This window comes from Hypanus sabinus, chromosome 9 (genome assembly GCF_030144855.1).
Source record: "Hypanus sabinus isolate sHypSab1 chromosome 9, sHypSab1.hap1, whole genome shotgun sequence".
Taxonomy (NCBI): Eukaryota; Metazoa; Chordata; class Chondrichthyes; order Myliobatiformes; family Dasyatidae; genus Hypanus; species Hypanus sabinus.
The window spans coordinates 80,212,980-80,237,153 of NC_082714.1; the positions used below are offsets into that span (position 1 = coordinate 80,212,980).

The 24,174-nt window shown below is 49.0% G+C and overlaps 1 protein-coding gene across 1 annotated transcript in view; it reads right to left on the reverse strand.

The window, feature by feature from the left end:
- LOC132400063 (phospholipid-transporting ATPase ID-like) overlaps window positions 1–24,174 on the reverse strand; it is a 153,049-nt gene that overhangs the window by 47,433 nt on the left and 81,442 nt on the right. The window contains 2 exon segments of the mRNA XM_059981146.1: window positions 14,235–14,499; window positions 20,023–20,086. Of these exon segments, the coding sequence (XP_059837129.1) occupies window positions 14,235–14,499; window positions 20,023–20,086 (329 nt within the window).

A 24,174-nucleotide genomic window follows, 5' to 3' on the forward strand; every position in this document is an offset into this window, starting at 1 on the left:
CGCCCAAACCTCACTGCAAACGACAGACACACTGAATCCACTGCCCAAACCTCACTGCAAATGACAGACACACTGAATCCCACTGCCCAAACCTCACTGTAAACGACAGACACACTGAATCCCACTGCCCAAACCTCACTGTAAACGACAGACACAATGAATCCCACTGCCCAAACCTCACTGTAAACGACAGACACACTGAATCCCACTGCCCAGACCTCACTGTAAACGACAGACACACTGAATCCCACTGCCCAAACCTCACTGTAAACGACAGACACACTGAATCCCACTGCCCAAACCTCACTGTAAACGACAGACGCACTGAATCCCACTGCCCAAATCTCACTGACGATGACAGACACACTGAATCCCACTGCCCAAACCTCACTGTAAACGACAGACACACTGAATCCCAATGCCCAAACCTCACTGTAAACGACAGACACACTGAATCCCACTGCCCAAACCTCACTGCAATGACAGACACACTGAATCCCACTGCCCAAACCTCACTGCAAACGACAGACACACTGAATCCACTGCCCAAACCTCACTGTAAACGACAGACACACTGAATCCCACTGCCCAAATCTCACTGACGATGACAGACACACTGAATCCCACTGCCCAAACCTCACTGTAAACGACAGACACACTGAATCCCACTGCCCAAACCTCACTGTAAACGACAGACACACTGAATCCCACTGCCCAAACCTCACTGTAAACGACAGACACACTGAATCCCACTGCCCAAACCTCACTGCAATGACAGACACACTGAATCCCACTGCCCAAACCTCACTGCAAACGACAGACACACTGAATCCACTGCCCAAACCTCACTGTAAACGACAGACACACTGAATCCCACTGCCCAAACCTCACTGTAAACGACAGACACACTGAATCCCACTGCCCAAACCTCACTGCAAATGACAGACACACTGAATCCCACTGCCCAAACCTCACTGTAAACGACAGACACACTGAATCCCACTGCCCAAACCTCACTGTAAACGACAGACACACTGAATCCCACTGCCCAAACCTCACTGTAAACGACAGACACACTGAATCCCACTGCCCAAACCTCACTGTAAACGACAGACACACTGAATCCCACTGCCCAAACCTCACTGCAATGACAGACACACTGAATCCCACTGCCCAAACCTCACTGCAAACGACAGACACACTGAATCCACTGCCCAAATCTCACTGACGATGACAGACACACTGAATCCCACTGCCCAAACCTCACTGTAAACGACAGACACACTGAATCCCACCGCCCAAACCTCACTGTAAACGACAGACACACTGAATCCCACTGCCCAAACCTCACTGCAATGACAGACACACTGAATCCCACTGCCCAAACCTCACTGCAAACGACAGACACACTGAATCCCACTGCCCAAATCTCACTGACGATGACAGACACACTGAATCCCACTGCCCAAACCTCACTGACGATGACAGACACACTGAATCCACTGCCCAAACCTCACTGACGATGACAGACACACTGAATCCCACTGCCCAGACCTCACTGTAAACGACAGACACACTGAATCCCACTGCCCAAACCTCACTGCAATGACAGACACACTGAATCCCACTGCCCAAACCTCACTGCAAACGACAGACACACTGAATCCACTGCCCAAACCTCACTGCAAATGACAGACACACTGAATCCCACTGCCCAAACCTCACTGTAAACGACAGACACACTGAATCCCACTGCCCAAACCTCACTGCAAACGACAGACACACTGAATCGCACTGCCCAAACCTCACTGTAAACGACAGACACACTGAATCCCACTGCCCAAACCTCACTGTAAACGACAGACACACTGAATCCCACTGCCCATACCTCACTGCAAACGACAGACACACTGAATCCACTGCCCAAACCTCACTGCAAATGACAGACACACTGAATCCCACTGCCCAAACCTCACTGCAAACGACAGACACACTGAATCCCACTGCCCAAACCTCACTGTAAACGACAGATACACTGAATCCCACCGCCCAAACCTCACTGTAAACGACAGACACAATGAATCCCACTGCCCAAACCTCACTGTAAACGACAGATACACTGAATCCCACTGCCCAGACCTCACTGTAAACGACACACACTGAATCCCACTGCCCAAACCTCACTGTAAACGACAGACACACTGAATCCCACTGCCCAAACCTCACTGTAAACGACAGACACACTGAATCCCACTGCCCAAATCTCACTGACGATGACAGACACACTGAATCCCACTGCCCAAACCTCACTGACGATGACAGACACACTGAATCCAGTGCCCAAACCTCACTGACGATGACAGACACACTGAATCCCACCGCCCAAACCTCACTGCAAACGACAGACACACTGAATCCCACTGCCCAAACCTCACTGACGATGACAGACACACTGAATCCCACTGCCCAAACATCACTGACGATGACAGACACACTGAATCCCACTGCCCAAACCTCACTGTAAACGACAGACACACTGAATCCCACTGCCCAAACCTCACTGTAAACGACAGACACACTGAATCCCACTGCCCAAACCTCACTGTAAACGACAGACACACTGAATCCCACTGCCCAAACCTCACTGCAATGACAGACACACTGAATCCCACTGCCCAAACCTCACTGCAAACGACAGACACACTGAATCCACTGCCCAAACCTCACTGTAAACGACAGACACACTGAATCCCACTGCCCAAACCTCACTGTAAATGACAGACACACTGAATCCCACTGCCCAAACCTCACTGCAATGACAGACACACTGAATCCCACTGCCCAAACCTCACTGCAAACGACAGACACACTGAATCCACTGCCCAAACCTCACTGCAAATGACAGACACACTGAATCCCACTGCCCAAACCTCACTGTAAACGACAGACACACTGAATCCCACTGCCCAAACCTCACTGCAAACGACAGACACACTGAATCCACTGCCCAAACCTCACTGTAAACGACAGACACACTGAATCCCACTGCCCAAACCTCACTGTAAACGACAGACACACTGAATCCCACCGCCCAAACCTCACTGTAAACGACAGACACACTGAATCCCACTGCCCAAACCTCACTGTAAACGACAGACACACTGAATCCCACCGCCCAAACCTCACTGTAAATGACAGACACACTGAATCCCACTGCCCAAATCTCAGTGACGATGACAGACACACTGAATCCCACTGCCCAAACCTCACTGTAAACGACAGACACACTGAATCCCACTGCCCAAACCTCACTGCAATGACAGACACACTGAATCCCACTGCCCAAACCTCACTGCAAACGACAGACACACTGAATCCACTGCCCAAACCTCACTGCAAATGACAGACACACTGAATCCCACTGTCCAAACCTCACTGTAAACGACAGACACACTGAATCCCACTGCCCAAACCTCACTGCAAACGACAGACACACTGAATCCACTGCCCAAACCTCACTGTAAACGACAGACACACTGAATCCCACTGCCCAAACCTCACTGTAAACGACAGACACACTGAATCCCACCGCCCAAACCTCACTGTAAACGACAGACACACTGAATCCCACTGCCCAAATCTCACTGACGATGACAGACACACTGAATCCCACTGCCCAAACCTCACTGTAAACGACAGACACACTGAATCCCACTGCCCAAACCTCACTGTAAACGACAGACACACTGAATCCCACTGCCCAAACCTCACTGTAAACGACAGACACACTGAATCCCACTGCCCAAATCTCACTGACGATGACAGACACACTGAATCCCACTGCCCAAACCTCACTGTAAACGACAGACACACTGAATCCCACCGCCCAAACCTCACTGTAAACGACAGACACACTGAATCCCACTGCCCAAACCTCACTGCAATGACAGACACACTGAATCCCACTGCCCAAACCTCACTGCAAACGACAGACACACTGAATCCCACTGCCCAAACCTCACTGTAAACGACAGACACACTGAATCCCACCGCCGGAACCTCACTGTAAACGACAGACACACTGAATCCCACTGCCCAAACCTCACTGTAAACGACAGACACACTGAATCCCACTGCCCAAACCTCACTGTAAACGACAGACACACTGAATCCCACTGCCCAAACCTCACTGACGATGACAGACACACTGAATCCACTGCCCAAACCTCACTGACGATGACAGACACACTGAATCCCACCGCCCAAACCTCACTGCAAACGACAGACACACTGAATCCCACTGCCCAAACCTCACTGACGATGACAGACACACTGAATCCCACTGCCCAAACATCACTGACGATGACAGACATACTGAATCCCACTGCCCAAACCTCACTGTAAACGACAGACACACTGAATCCCACTGCCCAAACCTCACTGTAAACGACAGACACACTGAATCCCACTGCCCAAACCTCACTGTAAACGACAGACACACTGAATCCCACTGCCCAAACCTCACTGCAATGACAGACACACTGAATCCCACTGCCCAAATCTCAGTGACGATGACAGACACACTGAATCCCACTGCCCAAACCTCACTGTAAACGACAGACACACTGAATCCCACTGCCCAAACCTCACTGCAATGACAGACACACTGAATCCCACTGCCCAAACCTCACTGCAAACGACAGACACACTGAATCCACTCCCCAAACCTCACTGCAAATGACAGACACACTGAATCCCACTGCCCAAACCTCACTGTAAACGACAGACACACTGAATCCCACTGCCCAAACCTCACTGCAAACGACAGACACACTGAATCCACTGCCCAAACCTCACTGTAAACGACAGACACACTGAATCCCACTGCCCAAACCTCACTGTAAACGACAGACACACTGAATCCCACCGCCCAAACCTCACTGTAAACGACAGACACACTGAATCCCACTGCCCAAATCTCACTGACGATGACAGACACACTGAATCCCACTGCCCAAACCTCACTGTAAACGACAGACACACTGAATCCCACTGCCCAAACCTCACTGTAAACGACAGACACACTGAATCCCACTGCCCAAACCTCACTGTAAACGACAGACACACTGAATCCCACTGCCCAAATCTCACTGACGATGACAGACACACTGAATCCCACTGCCCAAACCTCACTGTAAACGACAGACACACTGAATCCCACCGCCCAAACCTCACTGTAAACGACAGACACACTGAATCCCACTGCCCAAACCTCACTGCAATGACAGACACACTGAATCCCACTGCCCAAACCTCACTGCAAACGACAGACACACTGAATCCCACTGCCCAAACCTCACTGTAAACGACAGACACACTGAATCCCACCGCCGGAACCTCACTGTAAACGACAGACACACTGAATCCCACTGCCCAAACCTCACTGTAAACGACAGACACACTGAATCCCACTGCCCAAACCTCACTGTAAACGACAGACACACTGAACCCCACTGCCCAAACCTCACTGTAAACGACAGACACACTGAATCCCACTGCCCAAACCTCACTGCAATGAGAGACACACTGAATCCCACTGCCCAAACCTCACTGCAAACGACAGACACACTGAATCCACTGCCCAAACCTCACTGCAAATGACAGACTCACTGAATCCCACTGCCCAAACCTCACTGTAAACGACAGACACACTGAATCCCACTGCCCAAACCTCACTGTAAACGACAGACACACTGAATCCCACTGCCCAAACCTCACTGTAAACGACAGACACACTGAATCCCACTGCCCAAACCTCACTGCAATGACAGACACACTGAATCCCACTGCCCAAACCTCACTGCAAACGACAGACACACTGAATCCCACTGCCCAAACCTCACTGTAAACGACAGACACACTGAATCCCACTGCCCAAACCTCACTGCAATGACAGACACACTGAATCCACTGCCCAAACCTCACTGCAAATGACAGACACACTGAATCCCACTGCCCAAACCTCACTGTAAACGACAGACACACTGAATCCCACCGCCCAAACCTCACTGTAAATGACAGACACACTGAATCCCACTGCCCAAATCTCAGTGACGATGACAGACACACTGAATCCCACTGCCCAAACCTCACTGTAAACGACAGACACACTGAATCCCACTGCCCAAACCTCACTGCAATGACAGACACACTGAATCCCACTGCCCAAACCTCACTGCAAACGACAGACACACTGAATCCACTGCCCAAACCTCACTGCAAATGACAGACACACTGAATCCCACTGCCCAAACCTCACTGTAAACGACAGACACACTGAATCCCACTGCCCAAACCTCACTGCAAACGACAGACACACTGAATCCACTGCCCAAACCTCACTGTAAACGACAGACACACTGAATCCCACTGCCCAAACCTCACTGTAAACGACAGACACACTGAATCCCACCGCCCAAACCTCACTGTAAACGACAGACACACTGAATCCCACTGCCCAAATCTCACTGACGATGACAGACACACTGAATCCCACTGCCCAAACCTCACTGTAAACGACAGACACACTGAATCCCACTGCCCAAACCTCACTGTAAACGACAGACACACTGAATCCCACTGCCCAAACCTCACTATAAACGACAGACACACTGAATCCCACTGCCCAAATCTCACTGACGATGACAGACACACTGAATCCCACTGCCCAAACCTCACTGTAAACGAAAGACACACTGAATCCCACCGCCCAAACCTCACTGTAAACGACAGACACACTGAATCCCACTGCCCAAACCTCACTGCAAACGACAGACACACTGAATCCCACTGCCCAAACCTCACTGTAAACGACAGACACACTGAATCCCACCGCCGGAACCTCACTGTAAACGACAGACACACTGAATCCCACTGCCCAAACCTCACTGTAAACGACAGACACACTGAATCCCACTGCCCAAACCTCACTGTAAACGACAGACACACTGAATCCCACTGCCCAAACCTCACTGTAAACGACAGACACACTGAATCCCACTGCCCAAACCTCACTGCAATGACAGACACACTGAATCCCACTGCCCAAACCTCACTGCAAACGACAGACACACTGAATCCACTGCCCAAACCTCACTGCAAATGACAGACACACTGAATCCCACTGCCCAAACCTCACTGTAAACGACAGACACACTGAATCCCACTGCCCAAATCTCACTGACGATGACAGACACACTGAATCCCACTGCCCAAACCTCACTGTAAACGACAGACACACTGAATCCCACTGCCCAAACCTCACTGTAAACGACAGACACACTGAATCCCACTGCCCAAACCTCACTATAAACGACAGACACACTGAATCCCACTGCCCAAATCTCACTGACGATGACAGACACACTGAATCCCACTGCCCAAACCTCACTGTAAACGACAGACACACTGAATCCCACCGCCCAAACCTCACTGTAAACGACAGACACACTGAATCCCACTGCCCAAACCTCACTGCAATGACAGACACACTGAATCCCACTGCCCAAACCTCACTGCAAACGACAGACACACTGAATCCCACTGCCCAAACCTCACTGTAAACGACAGACACACTGAATCCCACCGCCGGAACCTCACTGTAAACGACAGACACACTGAATCCCACTGCCCAAACCTCACTGTAAACGACAGACACACTGAATCCCACTGCCCAAACCTCACTGTAAACGACAGACACACTGAATCCCACTGCCCAAACCTCACTGTAAACGACAGACACACTGAATCCCACTGCCCAAACCTCACTGCAATGACAGACACACTGAATCCCACTGCCCAAACCTCACTGCAAACGACAGACACACTGAATCCACTGCCCAAACCTCACTGCAAATGACAGACACACTGAATCCCACTGCCCAAACCTCACTGTAAACGACAGACACACTGAATCCCACTGCCCAAACCTCACTGTAAACGACAGACACACTGAATCCCACTGCCCAAACCTCACTGTAAACGACAGACACACTGAATCCAACTGCCCAAACCTCACTGCAATGACAGACACACTGAATCCCACTGCCCAAACCTCACTGCAAACGACAGACACACTGAATCCCACTGCCCAAACCTCACTGACGATGACAGACACACTGAATCCCACTGCCCAAACCTCACTGACGATGACAGACACACTGAATCCCACTGCCCAAACCTCACTGCAACGACAGCCACACTGAATCCCACTGCCCAAACCTCACTGCAAACGACAGACACACTGAATCCCACTGCCCAAACCTCACTGTAAACGACAGACACACTGAATCCCACTGCCCAAACCTCACTGTAAACGACAGACACACTGAATCCCACTGCCCAAACCTCACTGCAAACGACAGACACACTGAATCCTCTGCCCAAACCTCACTGCAAATGACAGACACACTGAATCCCACTGCCCAAACCTCACTGTAAACGACAGACACACTGAATCCCACTGCCCAAACCTCACTGCAAACGACAGACACACTGAATCCACTGCCCAAACCTCACTGCAAATGACAGACACACTGAATCCCACTGCCCAAACCTCACTGTAAACGACAGACACACTGAATCCCACTGCCCAAACCTCACTGTAAACGACAGACACACTGAATCCCACTGCCCAAACCTCACTGTAAACGACAGACACACTGAATCCCACTGCCCAAACCTCACTGCAATGACAGACACACTGAATCCCACTGCCCAAACCTCACTGCAATGACAGACACACTGAATCCCACCGCCCAAATCTCACTGACGATGACACACACTGAATCCCACTGCCCAAACCTCACTGACGATGACAGACACACTGAATCCCACTGCCCAAACCTCACTGACGATGACAGACACACTGAATCCACTGCCCAAACCTCACTGCAAATGACGGACACACTGAATCCCACTGCCCAAACCTCACTGTAAACGACAGACACACTGAATCCCACTGCCCAAACCTCACTGCAAACGACAGACACACTGAATCCCACTGCCCAAACCTCACTGTAAACGACAGACACACTGAATCCCACTGCCCAAACCTCACTGTAAACGACAGACACACTGAATCCCACTGCCGAAACCTCACTGCAAACGACAGACACACTGAATCCACTGCCCAAACCTCACTGCAAATGACAGACACACTGAATCCCACTGCCCAAACCTCACTGACGATGACAGACACACTGAATCCCACTGCCCAAACCTCACTGACGATGACAGACACACTGAATCCCACTGCCCAAACCTCACTGCAACGACAGCCACACTGAATCCCACTGCCCAAACCTCACTGCAAACGACAGACACACTGAATCCCACTGCCCAAACCTCACTGTAAACGACAGACACACTGAATCCCACTGCCCAAACCTCACTGTAAACGACAGACACACTGAATCCCACTGCCCAAACCTCACTGCAAACGACAGACACACTGAATCCTCTGCCCAAACCTCACTGCAAATGACAGACACACTGAATCCCACTGCCCAAACCTCACTGTAAACGACAGACACACTGAATCCCACTGCCCAAACCTCACTGTAAACGACAGACACACTGAATCCCACTGCCCAAACCTCACTGCAAACGACAGACACACTGAATCCACTGCCCAAACCTCACTGCAAATGACAGACACACTGAATCCCACTGCCCAAACCTCACTGTAAACGACAGACACACTGAATCCCACTGCCCAAACCTCACTGTAAACGACAGACACACTGAATCCCACTGCCCAAACCTCACTGTAAACGACAGACACACTGAATCCCACTGCCCAAACCTCACTGCAATGACAGACACACTGAATCCCACTGCCCAAACCTCACTGACGATGACAGACACACTGAATCCCACTGCCCAAACCTCACTGACGATGACAGACACACTGAATCCACTGCCCAAACCTCACTGCAAATGACGGACACACTGAATCCCACTGCCCAAACCTCACTGTAAACGACAGACACACTGAATCCCACTGCCCAAACCTCACTGCAAACGACAGACACACTGAATCCCACTGCCCAAACCTCACTGTAAACGACAGACACACTGAATCCCACTGCCCAAACCTCACTGTAAACGACAGACACACTGAATCCCACTGCCGAAACCTCACTGCAAACGACAGACACACTGAATCCACTGCCCAAACCTCACTGTAAACGACAGACACACTGAATCCCACTGCCCAAACCTCACTGTAAACGACAGACACAATGAATCCCACTGCCCAAACCTCACTGTAAACGACAGACACACTGAATCCCACTGCCCAAACCTCACTGTAAACGACAGACACAATGAATCCCACTGCCCAAACCTCACTGTAAACGACAGACACACTGAATCCCACTGCCCAGACCTCACTGTAAACGACAGACACACTGAATCCCACTGCCCAAACCTCACTGTAAACGACAGACACACTGAATCCCACTGCCCAAACCTCACTGTAAACGACAGACGCACTGAATCCCACTGCCCAAATCTCACTGACGATGACAGACACACTGAATCCCACTGCCCAAACCTCACTGTAAACGACAGACACACTGAATCCCACTGCCCAAACCTCACTGTAAACGACAGACACACTGAATCCCACTGCCCAAACCTCACTGCAATGACAGACACACTGAATCCCACTGCCCAAACCTCACTGCAAACGACAGACACACTGAATCCACTGCCCAAATCTCACTGACGATGACAGACACACTGAATCCCACTGCCCAAACCTCACTGTAAACGACAGACACACTGAATCCCACTGCCCAAACCTCACTGCAAACGACAGACACACTGAATCCCACTGCCCAAATCTCACTGACGATGACAGACACACTGAATCCCACTGCCCAAACCTCACTGACGATGACAGACACACTGAATCCACTGCCCAAACCTCACTGACGATGACAGACACACTGAATCCCACTGCCCAGAACTCACTGTAAACGACAGACACACTGAATCCCACTGCCCAAACCTCACTGCAAACGACAGACACACTGAATCCCACTGCCCAAACCTCACTGTAAACGACAGACACACTGAATCCCACTGCCCAAACCTCACTGTAAACGACAGACACACTGAATCCCACTGCCCAAACCTCACTGCAAACGACAGACACACTGAATCCACTGCCCAAACCTCACTGCAAATGACAGACACACTGAATCCCACTGCCCAAACCTCACTGTAAACGACAGACACACTGAATCCCACTGCCCAAACCTCACTGTAAACGACAGACACAATGAATCCCACTGCCCAAACCTCACTGTAAACGACAGACACACTGAATCCCACTGCCCAGACCTCACTGTAAACGACACACACTGAATCCCACTGCCCAAACCTCACTGTAAACGACAGACACACTGAATCCCACTGCCCAAACCTCACTGTAAACGACAGACACACTGAATCCCACTGCCCAAATCTCACTGACGATGACAGACACACTGAATCCCACTGCCCAAACCTCACTGACGATGACAGACACACTCAATCCACTGCCCAAACCTCACTGACGATGACAGACACACTGAATCCCACCGCCCAAACCTCACTGCAAACGACAGACACACTGAATCCCACTGCCCAAACCTCATTGACGATGACAGACACACTGAATCCCACTGCCCAAACATCACTGACGATGACAGACACACTGAATCCCACTGCCCAAACCTCACTGTAAACGACAGACACACTGAATCCCACTGCCCAAACCTCACTGTAAACGACAGACACACTGAATCCCACTGCCCAAACCTCACTGTAAACGACAGACACACTGAATCCACTGCCCAAACCTCACTGACGATGACAGACACACTGAATCCCACTGCCCAAACCTCACTGCAAATGACAGACACACTGAATCCCACTGCCCAAACCTCACTGTAAACGACAGACACACTGAATCCCACTGCCCAAACCTCACTGCAAACGACAGACACACTGAATCCACTGCCCAAACCTCACTGTAAACGACAGACACACTGAATCCCACTGCCCAAGCCTCACTGTAAACGACAGACACACTGAATCCCACCGCCCAAACCTCACTGTAAATGACAGACACACTGAATCCCACTGCCCAAATCTCACTGACGATGACAGACACACTGAATCCCACTGCCCAAACCTCACTGTAAACGACAGACACACTGAATCCCACTGCCCAAACCTCACTGTAAACGACAGACACACTGAATCCCACTGCCCAAACCTCACTGTAAACGACAGACACACTGAATCCCACTGCCCAAATCTCACTGACGATGACAGACACACTGAATCCCACTGCCCAAACCTCACTGTAAACGACAGACACACTGAATCCCACCGCCCAAACCTCACTGTAAACGACAGACACACTGAATCCCACTGCCCAAACCTCACTGCAATGACAGACACACTGAATCCCACTGCCCAAACCTCACTGCAAACGACAGACACACTGAATCCCACTGCCCAAATCTCACTGACGATGACACACACTGAATCCCACTGCCCAAACCTCACTGACGATGACAGACACACTGAATCCACTGCCCAAACCTCACTGACGATGACAGACACACTGAATCCCACTGCCCAAACCTCACTGTAAACGACAGACACACTGAATCCCACTGCCCAAACCTCACTGACGATGACAGACACACTGAATCCCACTGCCCAAACCTCACTGCAAACGACAGACACACTGAATCCCACTGCCCAAACCTCACTGTAAACGACAGACACACTGAATCCCACTGCCCAAACCTCACTGACGATGACAGACACACTGAATTCCACTGCCCAAATCTCACTGACGATGACAGACACACTGAATCCCACTGCCCAAACCTCACTGACGATGACAGACACACTGAATCCACTGCCCAAACCTCACTGACGATGACAGACACACTGAATCCCACCGCCCAAACCTCACTGCAAACGACAGACACACTGAATCCCACTGCCCAAACCTCACTGACGATGACAGACACACTGAATCCCACTGCCCAAACATCACTGACGATGACAGACACACTGAATCCCACTGCCCAAACCTCACTGACGATGACAGACACACTGAATCCCACTGCCCATCCACCCAGCAGGGACACAATCCAGCTCCGGATGCTACACGCACTGGAAAGATTCATCCCTCCACACCGTCCCATCACACACTCCCGGGGTCAGACACAGAGTGAAACTCCCTCCACACCGTCCCATCACACACTCCCGGGGTCAGACACAGAGTGAAACTCCCTCTACACTGTCCCATCACACACTCCCGGGGTCAGACACAGAGTGAAACTCCCTCCACACCGTCCCATCACACACTCCCGGGCTCAGACACAGAGTGAAACTCCCTCCACACCGTCCCATCACACACTCCCGGGGTCAGACACAGAGTGAAACTCCCTCTACACCGTCCCATCACACACTTCCGGGGTCAGACACAGAGTGAAACTCCCTCTACACCGTCCCATCACACACTCCCAGGGTCAGAGACAGAGTGAAACTCCCTCCACACCGTCCCATCACACACTCCCGGGGTCAGACACAGAGTGAAACTCCCTCTACACCGTCCCATCACACACTCCCGGGGTCAGACTCAGTGAAACTCCCTCCACACCGTCCCATTACACACTCCCGGGGTCAGACACAGAGTGAAACTCCCTCTACACCGTCCCATCACACACTCCCAGGGTCAGACACAGTGTGAAACTCCCTCCACACAGTCCCGTCACACACTCCCGGGGTCAGACACAGAGTGAAACTCCCTCTACACTGTCCCAACACACACTCCCGGGGTCAGACACAGAGTGAAACTCCCTCTACACCGTCCCATCACACACTCCCGGGGTCAGACACAGAGTGAAACTCCCTCCACACTGTCCCATCACACACTCCCGGGGTCAGACACAGAGTGAAACTCCCTCTACACTGTCCCAACACACACTCCCAGGGTCAGACACAGAGTGAAACTCCCTCTACACCGTCCCATCACACACTCCCGGGGTCAGACACAGAGTGAAACTCCCTCCACACTGTCCCATCACACACTCCCGGGGTCAGACACAGAGTGAAACTCCCTCTACACCGTCCCATCATGCTCCCAGAGGACTCACCAATGACGGACATGCGTTTGCGGATGTTGTTGAAGTCGAGGATGGCGAGTAGTTGGTAGGTGACATCCCGTCCCAGTTCATTCAGAGTCACGGTGCTGGGCGTGCGTGAGCGGAAGACGAACCCGAAGTTGCGGGCGGCGGTAACGAGCGCCCCCTCGTCTGGGGACTGTGCCTTGTAGTAGAGCTCTCCTGTGCGGGTAGGAACGTACCCCAGGTCAGCAGGCAGCCAGGGCGCAGAGCGGGCATGGGAAAAGCCCACCTCCCACTGAGGTACAGCAGGAAGGAGGGAGGAGGGAGGAATAGATACCATCTTCGAAGGAGCACAATCTCAGACACGACATGGTGGTCACCTCCCTCAGCAGGGTACCCACCCTGGGCACGCAGCACAGCCCCACACATGGCACAGCGGTTATGGGGGGAAGCACACTTCGCAGAGTGGTGCCAACCCTGGGCACACAGCAGGGAGGGGGAAAGCCCAATTCCCACAATGGGGCTCAGACCCAGCAGACTCCCAGACACGAGACTCCGGGCACCAGGAAAGCCCACCTCTCGTAGTGGGTCACCCACCCTTTGCACGCAGCAGGGAGGTGGAAAGTTAGCCTCCCTCAGGAGAGTGTAAGTTAGAAGTGGACAGAGGGGTGGAGTGGGACAGATGAAGGGAATGGGGAGGGAAGGGAAGGTGAGGGTATGGGGGAGAGGAGAAGGGGTTAGGAGGGGGAGTGAAAAGAGGAAGGCACAGGAGGGGTGGGAGGAAGGACGGTGAATGAAGATGAACAATGAGATAGGGGAGGATGGGGGAAGGTTAAATGTGGTTTCAGCAATGGTGAGGTCCGGAGTGGATGTGATTACTAGGAGGGGAGGGAGTCCCATCGAGGTCCTGGGTTTTCTGGGGGTGGTGTTCTATAGTGGGCAGGGTTGTGGAAAGGTGGGAAGCTCCTGGAGAGCGGGTAGGGAGAGAGGTGGCATTTCTTCGTCTCCTTAGAGTCACAGAAAATCTACAGCACAGAGGCTTATCTAGTCCATGCTGAACCATTACTTTGCCTAGTTCCATTGATCTTTACTTAGATCATAAGCCTCCATACCCCTCCCATCGATGTACCCAACCAAATGTCTCTTAAATGTTGACATCGACCCCACATCCACCACATTCGCTGGCATCTCGTTCCACACTCTCACCACCCACTGAGCGAAGGGTCCACTAAAACATTTCACCTGCCGCCCTTAACCCCCAGTGGAAAAAGCCTGCTTGCATTTACCCCTCATCATATAGTGTAGTTGAATCAAATCTACCGTAAACCTACTACATTCTGAGGGATAAAGTCCTAATCTATTCAACCTTTCCCTATAACTCAGGTCACCCAGTCCTGGCAACATCCCTGTACATTTTCTCTGCACACCTTCAATCTTATTGACAGCTTTCCTGTAGGTAGGTGACCAAAGCTGCACCCAATACTCCAAGTTAGGCCTCACCAATGTCTCATACAACTTCAACCTAACCCTAACCCATCTCCTGTACTCAATAGTTTTGATTTCTGAAGGCCAAGGTTCTGAAAGCTTTCTTTCATGACCCTATCTACCTGGGACACCACTTTCCAGCAATTATGGATCTTTATTCCCAGATCCCTCTGTTCTACTACACTGCTCACCGTGCCAAACCTACCCTGACTGGGCCTTCCTCGCAGTTGTCTGCATTAAATTCCATCTGCCATCTTTCAGCCCATTTTTCCAGATGGTGCAAGCTTTGACAGTTCCCTTCGCTGTCCACTACACCCCCAATCTTGGTGTCGACCATAAATTTGCTGATCAGTTAACCACGTTAGCAACCACATGATGTAGATGACAAACAACAATGGAGCCGGCACTGATCACTGCGGTACACCACTAGTCACAGGACTCCAGTCAGACAGGTGACCGTCATCTCTCACAAAGCCAATGTTTAATCCATTTTACTGCCTCATTTTGAATGCCAAACAACTGAACCCTCTTAACCAACTTCCCACATGGGACTTTGTCAAATGGTTTGTTAAAGTCCATGCCTTGCCAACATCCACTGCCCTGCCTTCATCAACTTTCCTGCTAACTTCCTCAAAAAACTCTAAAAGATTGGTTAGACACGACCTACCACACACAAAAAGCCAAGCTGACTATCCCAAGTCAGTCCCTGTCTATCCAAGTACTTAATATCATGACCCTTACAATACCGTCCAATAACTTTCCCAGTGCTGACTTCTGGCTCACCGGCCTACAGTTGCCAGGCTTATTCTGAGAACCTTTCTAAACCAACAGAACAACATCAGCTATCCTCCAATCCCTCAGATCCCACTACTGGCTAATGATGTTTTAAATATCTCTGCTCCAGCCCCTGCAATCTCCATAGGGTCCTTGTCAGTCCCTGGGGACTTATCCACCCTAATTTGCCTCCAGACAGCAAACACCTCCTTCTCTGTAATCTGTACAGGGTCCATGACTTCACTGCTGCTTTGCCTCACATCCATAGACAGAGATCAACTTATAACTTGAGATCAACTGTGGGTGCAATGTTCCTTTAAGAAAAACAAATAACTTGGGTCCTTGCAACAGAAAAATTAAACCCCACCGACACCTCGTCCTTCCATTTCATTGATAGCTGCCTGCATTTTCCTAATGATATAATTTATAACTCTGCCTCTTGTCCACGCTGCACCATCATCAGAATCAGAATCAGTTTAATATCACTGGCATATGTCATGAAATTTGTTGTTTTGCAGCAGCAGTACAGTGCAATACATAGTAAAGGTCAACCTTCACTAATCCAGTTCCTTCGATAATCCGGCACCGATTCCAAATTTCTCGTGCAACTGTAATTTCAAATTTCCCAGGCCACTGCACCAATCTGCTGCGCATTGTTTTGGTTGCGCTAGATCTGTTCACGTGTTGGCGCGCTCTTGTACGCACAGACAGGCGATCCCTGCTTGTTTTCCTGCATTTATTAATATCATTTGCGTGAGGCGCTGCTGCTCGGCACCCACCCACCTGCCAGCAGTCGTGCACTAGCCTCCAGCTTCACCTGGCCAGCGCTCCGTTCTCTTCTGCCTACAATCTCAGATCAGACATGGCGACATGGTGAATCTAAGCATATTACTAAGAGGAGGAAAAGAAACTAACAAAGTTTCCCTCTGTAACTGCGAATGAAGAGGGAAGAGATCAGCACCGAATCCCGAATTCATTATTATCTAACTTGTACTGGTTTACAAGATATTTCAAAGGTATGATGAGGCGGTTAGCTATTGCTTAACGTGTCCTTCTGTAATTCAGTATTTTCACTATTCCGGCACTCCTCAGGTCCCAACAGTGCCGGATTATAGAAGGTCGACTTGTGTTAGTGTTGTCAACGAGGAAGAGACGTCAACTTCGATCCGCACTGACTGTGGCTCCCGTAAGGAAGTCAAGAGGGAGGTATGGAGGCCCAGGTTTTGGAGCTTATTGATTGAAACTGAGGGAATAATGGTGTTAAATGCTGAGCTGTAATCGATAAACAGCAGCCTGATGTCGGTATCATGTCCAGGCCGATTGGAGAACCAGTGAGATTGCATCTGCTGTAGACCCATTGTGCTGATAGGCAAACTGCAGGGGTCCAGGTCCTTGCTCAGGCAGGAGTTGATTCCCGCCATGATTAACCCCTCAAAGGTTTCCAGTCAAGGTGGCACCAGCAAACCATGATTTCTCAGGAAACATCTTCAAAATAGTCTATTATTTCACTTTTTCTATGCATTTTACTTAATCTTTTTATCTTAATTGTGTTTTGGAAACTGCTAGAGACTGACTTATAGTTTGGAGCTCAACTGAGTGACCTAGCACTCTGCCGCCCCCAAGAAAATTCCAGGAGAGGACCGCGAACACAAATAGACCAGAGATGGAACGCGGGGCCGTGATCGACTCAATTTCTCGTTGACCGAAACATCAAGTGAGGTTGAGAACATGGCGGTGAATGCGGAGGAGGTTGTGTCGGGCCGAGGTTGCTCCCCACAGTAAGCCACGTTGGGTTGTTGTTCGGGAGGCCGTGACTCGGTGGACGGAAGCCCCGCGGAAGGACTGAGTCGAGCTGTTGCCTTCCTCAACGCTGACGGAGAATGTTTCTGGAATTCTCAGATTTATGTGATTATCCGTGTGGACTGTAGTTTATTTTGCTCCCCTTTAATTTCCTGTGCTTTCCTGCTGTTGCTGATTGGTGGGTGGGTGATGTTACATCTTTTGGGCGAGGGAGGGGTTGGGGGTTTAATGTTGTGGACGTTATTGTCACTGTCTTTTTCGTGTGGGGATTAGCGGTTTGATGGTTTACTGTGTCTGGGCGGGCGATCTGTTAGCTTTTCTGTGAGGGAGGGGTTGGGGGTTTAGGGGTTTGTGAATTGTGTTTCTTTTTCTTTTCTGTGCTGGGGGGGTGGGTTTGATGCCTTTTCATGGTTATCTGGAGAAGATGAATCCTAGAGTTGTATTCTATGATAATAAGATACCTTTGAAAGCACTGCATCACAGATGATGTGAGTGACAGCTGTTAAGACATCTCACCCTGCTCTTCTTGGGCGCTGGTATACTTGTCGCCCAATCTCCGACCGCAGCCGCGAGAGATTGATGTTGCCCTTGAACACTGCCGCCAGCTGGTTGGCACAGGCTTTCGCAGCCCTACCAGGGCCTGACAGCTCGGGGGGGTTCACCCTCTGAGACGCTGTGGGGGTTCATTCACACAGTTTATTCCCCCTTTCAAAGCGTGCTGAGAAGACACTCTCACCTGGGAGTGGAACACTCCTGCCATTCTCGGTGCTGGATTTCACCTTGGTCCAGAATCCCTGCCAAAGCTGCTGTGCCTCCAATTCTGATCCAACCTCACCTGGAATTGTCTTTTAGCTCTTAAGACAGCCTTCCATCGGTCGTACCTAAAGTTCTCGATCACTGGTCTTGAACAGGCCCTCAGCAGACTACCGATCTCCTGGTTCATCCTTGGCTTTTGGTTTGGGTATGTCTGACACTCATCGGTGCAGGTCTTGGTGAAGTCAGTGACCACTGTGGCGTATCCATTCAGACTCGAAGGTGAGTCTTTGAATATTATCCCACCCTACGAGCACTCCCAAACCTTCTTGGTCCTCACCACTGGTGCTGCGATCTTTAACCTCTGCCTACACATGGGAGTAGAAGTCCAGTCAGGTGTTTGGACTTTCCGAAGTGTGGGTGTGGGATGGCGCAGTAAACGGTACGACAGTGGCCAGGTGTGTTGGCTCCTTGGGCTCCACAGGTGAGTTACTGGTGGTAACAGTTTCGAGACTGCAAGCTGGCCTGGATGGCCCACAGCGATAGGAACGCGCCAGGATGCACTGCTCAGCGTCTGCTGATTGTGGAGCTTAGTGCTTCCAGCGCCCGGGGTGGAATGTACACCGCCACCAGGACGATGACGGAAAGCTCCCTCAGCAGATAAAAAGGATGAGATCTGACCACAAGATGTTCCAGGTCGGGTGAGCAGGACCGAGACAGAATTGCCACATCTGTGCACCGTGATGGTTAGTTAAAGCATACTCTGCCTTTAGGAGACTGAGCCCTCCTGTCTTTACAGTGAACGCTGAAACTGTCGAGCTGCAGCAAAACTGGGAGATAGAGATGTTTCCGTGAAGCAAGGCACACAGCGGCCCTGGATACGGCAATCTCACCCCGAGGTCCTCAGTTCTGTTTTCTAGAGTGTACGTTTGCCAGCAGGGTAGTTGGGGGTTATTGTGGTGGGGGGGGGGAACGCACGTCTAAAGCCTCCGTGTTTCAATCTTACTTGTGACCTAGCACACTTCCTCACTTCCTCTTCCTTAAAGGGAAACTGAACTCGCAACCCAAGTCTGTCGTCCAGGATCCAACGATCAAGAGTATCAATAGATATTCAAAAGGAGTGGGCTACATCCATTCCCCGTGGAGTCCCATTCTCCATCTCATATCCCTCAGGGAATGTTGTTCCCATCCTAACTTGCAGCTTCCTGTCCCTGGTCACATAGAAAATCTTAAATCCATTCTACCAATTCCCGCCTTTAAGCAGCAACCCTTGTTTCCTGAGCTTACTCTGCGTCAAAGAAAACTGCTGTCACTCATTCTTCATTAACTTGGGCCTTATGAATATCAGATTCCAAACTTAACACCAGTTCAGATCGGTATACAGCTCATTTTCCACAAAATGAGAAAGCCTTTCAATAACCATTCACTCCATTATCGTACGTGCATCTGCAGTTAGTAGAACACGTCTATAATGGGAAGGATCTGATTGGTCCTTACCAGCTTTCAATGTATGGGTGATTGTTAATTTCTAGGAAAGAGCTCTTCAATGCACATTGTATTAAAACATTTCAAAAGCAACTTAAGTTTCCAATCTGATAACTGTGTAAACATGTTATAACAAATATGATCTTCCCCAGCTGATGCCTGACCAGTGCCATGAATAGCCCTTTTACGTTCAGACGATGTATAATCAACATCCAAGCAAGAACTGGAGCAATCTTTTTCTCTGCAATTTGATGATTACTGTTTCTCTACAAGAGCTTAACTTGGCCAAACTTTGCACACTGACAACACGATGAATCTGCAGATGCTGGAAATAAATAACAACACAAAATGCTGGCAGAACTCAGCAGGCCAGACAGCGTCTATGGGAGGAGGTAGTGACGACGTTTCGGGCCGAAACCATCACAGGACGTTCTCCAATATATCTTCTTTGCCCTTCTCACTACCCTTTATTGCAATGGCTTGAGCTCTTTTATACTGTACAAAAGGCAAACCTGAGTACCACAGCCTAACTTTTCTAAAAGCTTTATTCTGCTCTTTCACAGATCTTTTACATTCGTCTGCCCACCAGGGAACATTCCTTTTGTTATCTCCCTACATCTTGAGAATTGCTTACTTAGTTACTGAGTGGAGTACAGAACACAAGGTATTATTACTCAGCTTGATATCTTCCAAAACCAAATGTCAGGGAACCTACTTTCACATAAATCTTCAAATACAGTTCATCAGGGCAGCCGCTTATTTGGGCTCTTAAAGAACAAAAACTAATTGAGAAAATAGCTGGAATTCCCTTTGTTCATTTGGAACACTATGCTGCTTAACGGGGGCTGGAGACTCTCTGTTTGGAGATGCAACAGTTTCACTACTTCAACAAGTTACGAATTACAAAGAATTTGAAGGTATCGACAGTCAACTTTGCAGGATACAGCTGTCAGAAGACAATCCACATTCTGCACCAGGTGTCTGTGCTGATTTTGTTATTTACTGTCAATTAAATGAACACGACAGCGTACACTGGATGAAGTCCTTCATCGATAACTATTAGGAACTCATGTTTGCCCTGTTTTTCATTTAAATACATAATTTATTACACAGTTTGTATTGTTTATAGCTTTTTAACAACTTCCATGAAACTTTCGCTAACCGGGCAGCTGCTTAATTGGGCCAAAAGGTACCAGTCCCAATTTGTCCAATTAACTAGAATCCACTGTACATGCCTTTTTAAAACTGCATCTGGGGATATGAGATCCTTTCCTCTGATACCATCGTACAGATAATCACTCCCCTCTGTTGTAGCATTACACACTTCCCAGTCACACGTTTACTCTATCTTCCGATACCAGAGCAGGCGCAGTATTATTAATTGTCCCTGTACTCCGACCATCATTCAAGCATGCCTTTCATCCTTTCATCCAGAAGGTCTTCCACCATGTCCCATTCATATTTGCATCACAACCCCTCAGAGCATTAAAATGCTCAAAACATATGATATTTTTTTCCTATTTCCACCCACATTTTCCAATATATCAGGTGATAACCTTTCACAGGATTATAAAAATTAATTACCTGTACTTTACTATTCTCTCCCCAAATTTCAACCACAGTTAACTCATAAACAAGTCCAAATTCCCAAACTCTGTGTGCTATCCCCTTTTTAACAAAGTTAGCCACTCCTCCTCCATTACCCATTTTCTGATTGTGTCTTACATCAATATAACCTTGTATCTTAAAAATTAGACAAGATTTCAACCAGTTTTCCTGTACATATATAACATTGGTTTATTTGGTAAAAATTCTAACAATTTTCTGAAATTCTTGACCATTCGCTAACTAACTTCTACTATTCCATCGTAAGATTAGGAAAACCATTAGCAATCCTTCTTTGCAGTCTGAAGATCATTTACTTGACCTTGTAAAGCATCATTAGTAACTCCTACAGGTAAATCTTTTATCTGTATGTTTTTCTGCAGCATTTAATATAACTTCTATTATAAAACTTTATTTCAAAAAATTACATTTTTATAATTTCTATTATAAAAATTTATTTCCCCTACAATGCAAAAATCTATCCAACCTTGTCTTAAATATGTTTACTGATATAGCCTCCACTGCTTCACTGGGCAGGGAATTCCACGGATTCACCACTCTCTGGGAAAAGCAGTTCCTCCTCATCTCCATCCTAAATCTACTCCCCCGAATTTTGAGGCAAAGTCCCCTAGTTCCAGTCTCACCTACAAGAGGAATCAACTTTTTTGCCTCTATCTTATCTATCCCTTTCATAATTTTAATGAATTCCAGGCAACTCAATCTCTCCTCATAGGCTGTCCCCTCATTTCTGGAATCAACCTGGTGAACCTCCTCTGTACAACCTTCAAAGCCAGTGTATCATAAGGAGACCAGAACTGCACATAATACTCCAGGTGTGGCCTCACCAGGACCCTGTAGAGTTGCAGCATGACTTCTCTGCTCTTAAATTCAATCCCTCCAGCAATGAATGTCAACATTTCATTTGGCTTCTTGATAGCCGGCTGGACCTGCAAACCGACCTTTTACGATTCATGCACAAGCACTCCCAAGTCCTTCTGCACGGCAGCATGCTGCAGTCTTTTACCATTTAAATAATTATCAAACCTTTCAGTTTTCCTTCTAAAAGTGGATGACCTCTCATTTACCAACATTGTACTCCATCTGCCAGACCCTTGCCCACTCACTTAACCTATCTACATTTCTCTGCACAATTTGCTTTTCCACTCAATTTTGTATCATCAGCAAACTGAGACACACTACACTCGGTCCCCTCTTCCAGATCGTTACTGTATATCGTGAATAGTTGCAGACCCAGCACCGACCCCTGTGGGACACCACTCACCACTGATTTCCAACCAGAGACACACCCATGTATCCCAATTCCCTGCTTTCTATTGGTTAACCGATCCTCTATCCATGCCAATACATCACCCCCAACTCTATGTATCATCTAATGGATAAGACTTTTAAGCTGCACCTCAATCAACACCTTCTGGAAATCCAAGTAAATGATGTCCGTCTGTTCCCCCTCTATCCACTGCGCTCGCTATATCCTCAAAGAACTCCAGCAAGTTTGTCAAACAGGACCTGCCTTTGCTGAACCCACGCTGCATCTACCTGATGGATCCATTTCTTTCCAGGTGCCTCAATATTATTTCTTTAGTGATAGCTTCAAGCATTTTCCTAACTATGGATGTTAAACTAACTGACCTATAGTTACCTGCCTTTTGCCTAAATCTTTTTTTTTGAACAGTGGCGTGACATTCCCATTTTCCAATCCACCGGGATCTGCTCAGAGTCCAGAGAATTTTGGTAAATTATCTAGAAAAATTTGGTAAATTATAAATTTGGTAAATTATCTAGTATAACTTTGCCATTTCTTTCAGAACCCTGGGATGCATTCCCCCAGGACCAGGGGACTTGTCTATCTTAAAGACCACAAGTTTGCTCAGCACTACCACTTTAGTGATAGCTATCGTATCAAGGCCCTCACTTCTGATCGCATCCATAACATCTCTCTTTGGCAGCTTAGACAAGTCCTCCACCATGAAGACCGACACAAAGCCTCCGCCATTTCCTAATTATCCAATATCACCTACCCCTACTCGTCCTCCAAGGGAATCTACAT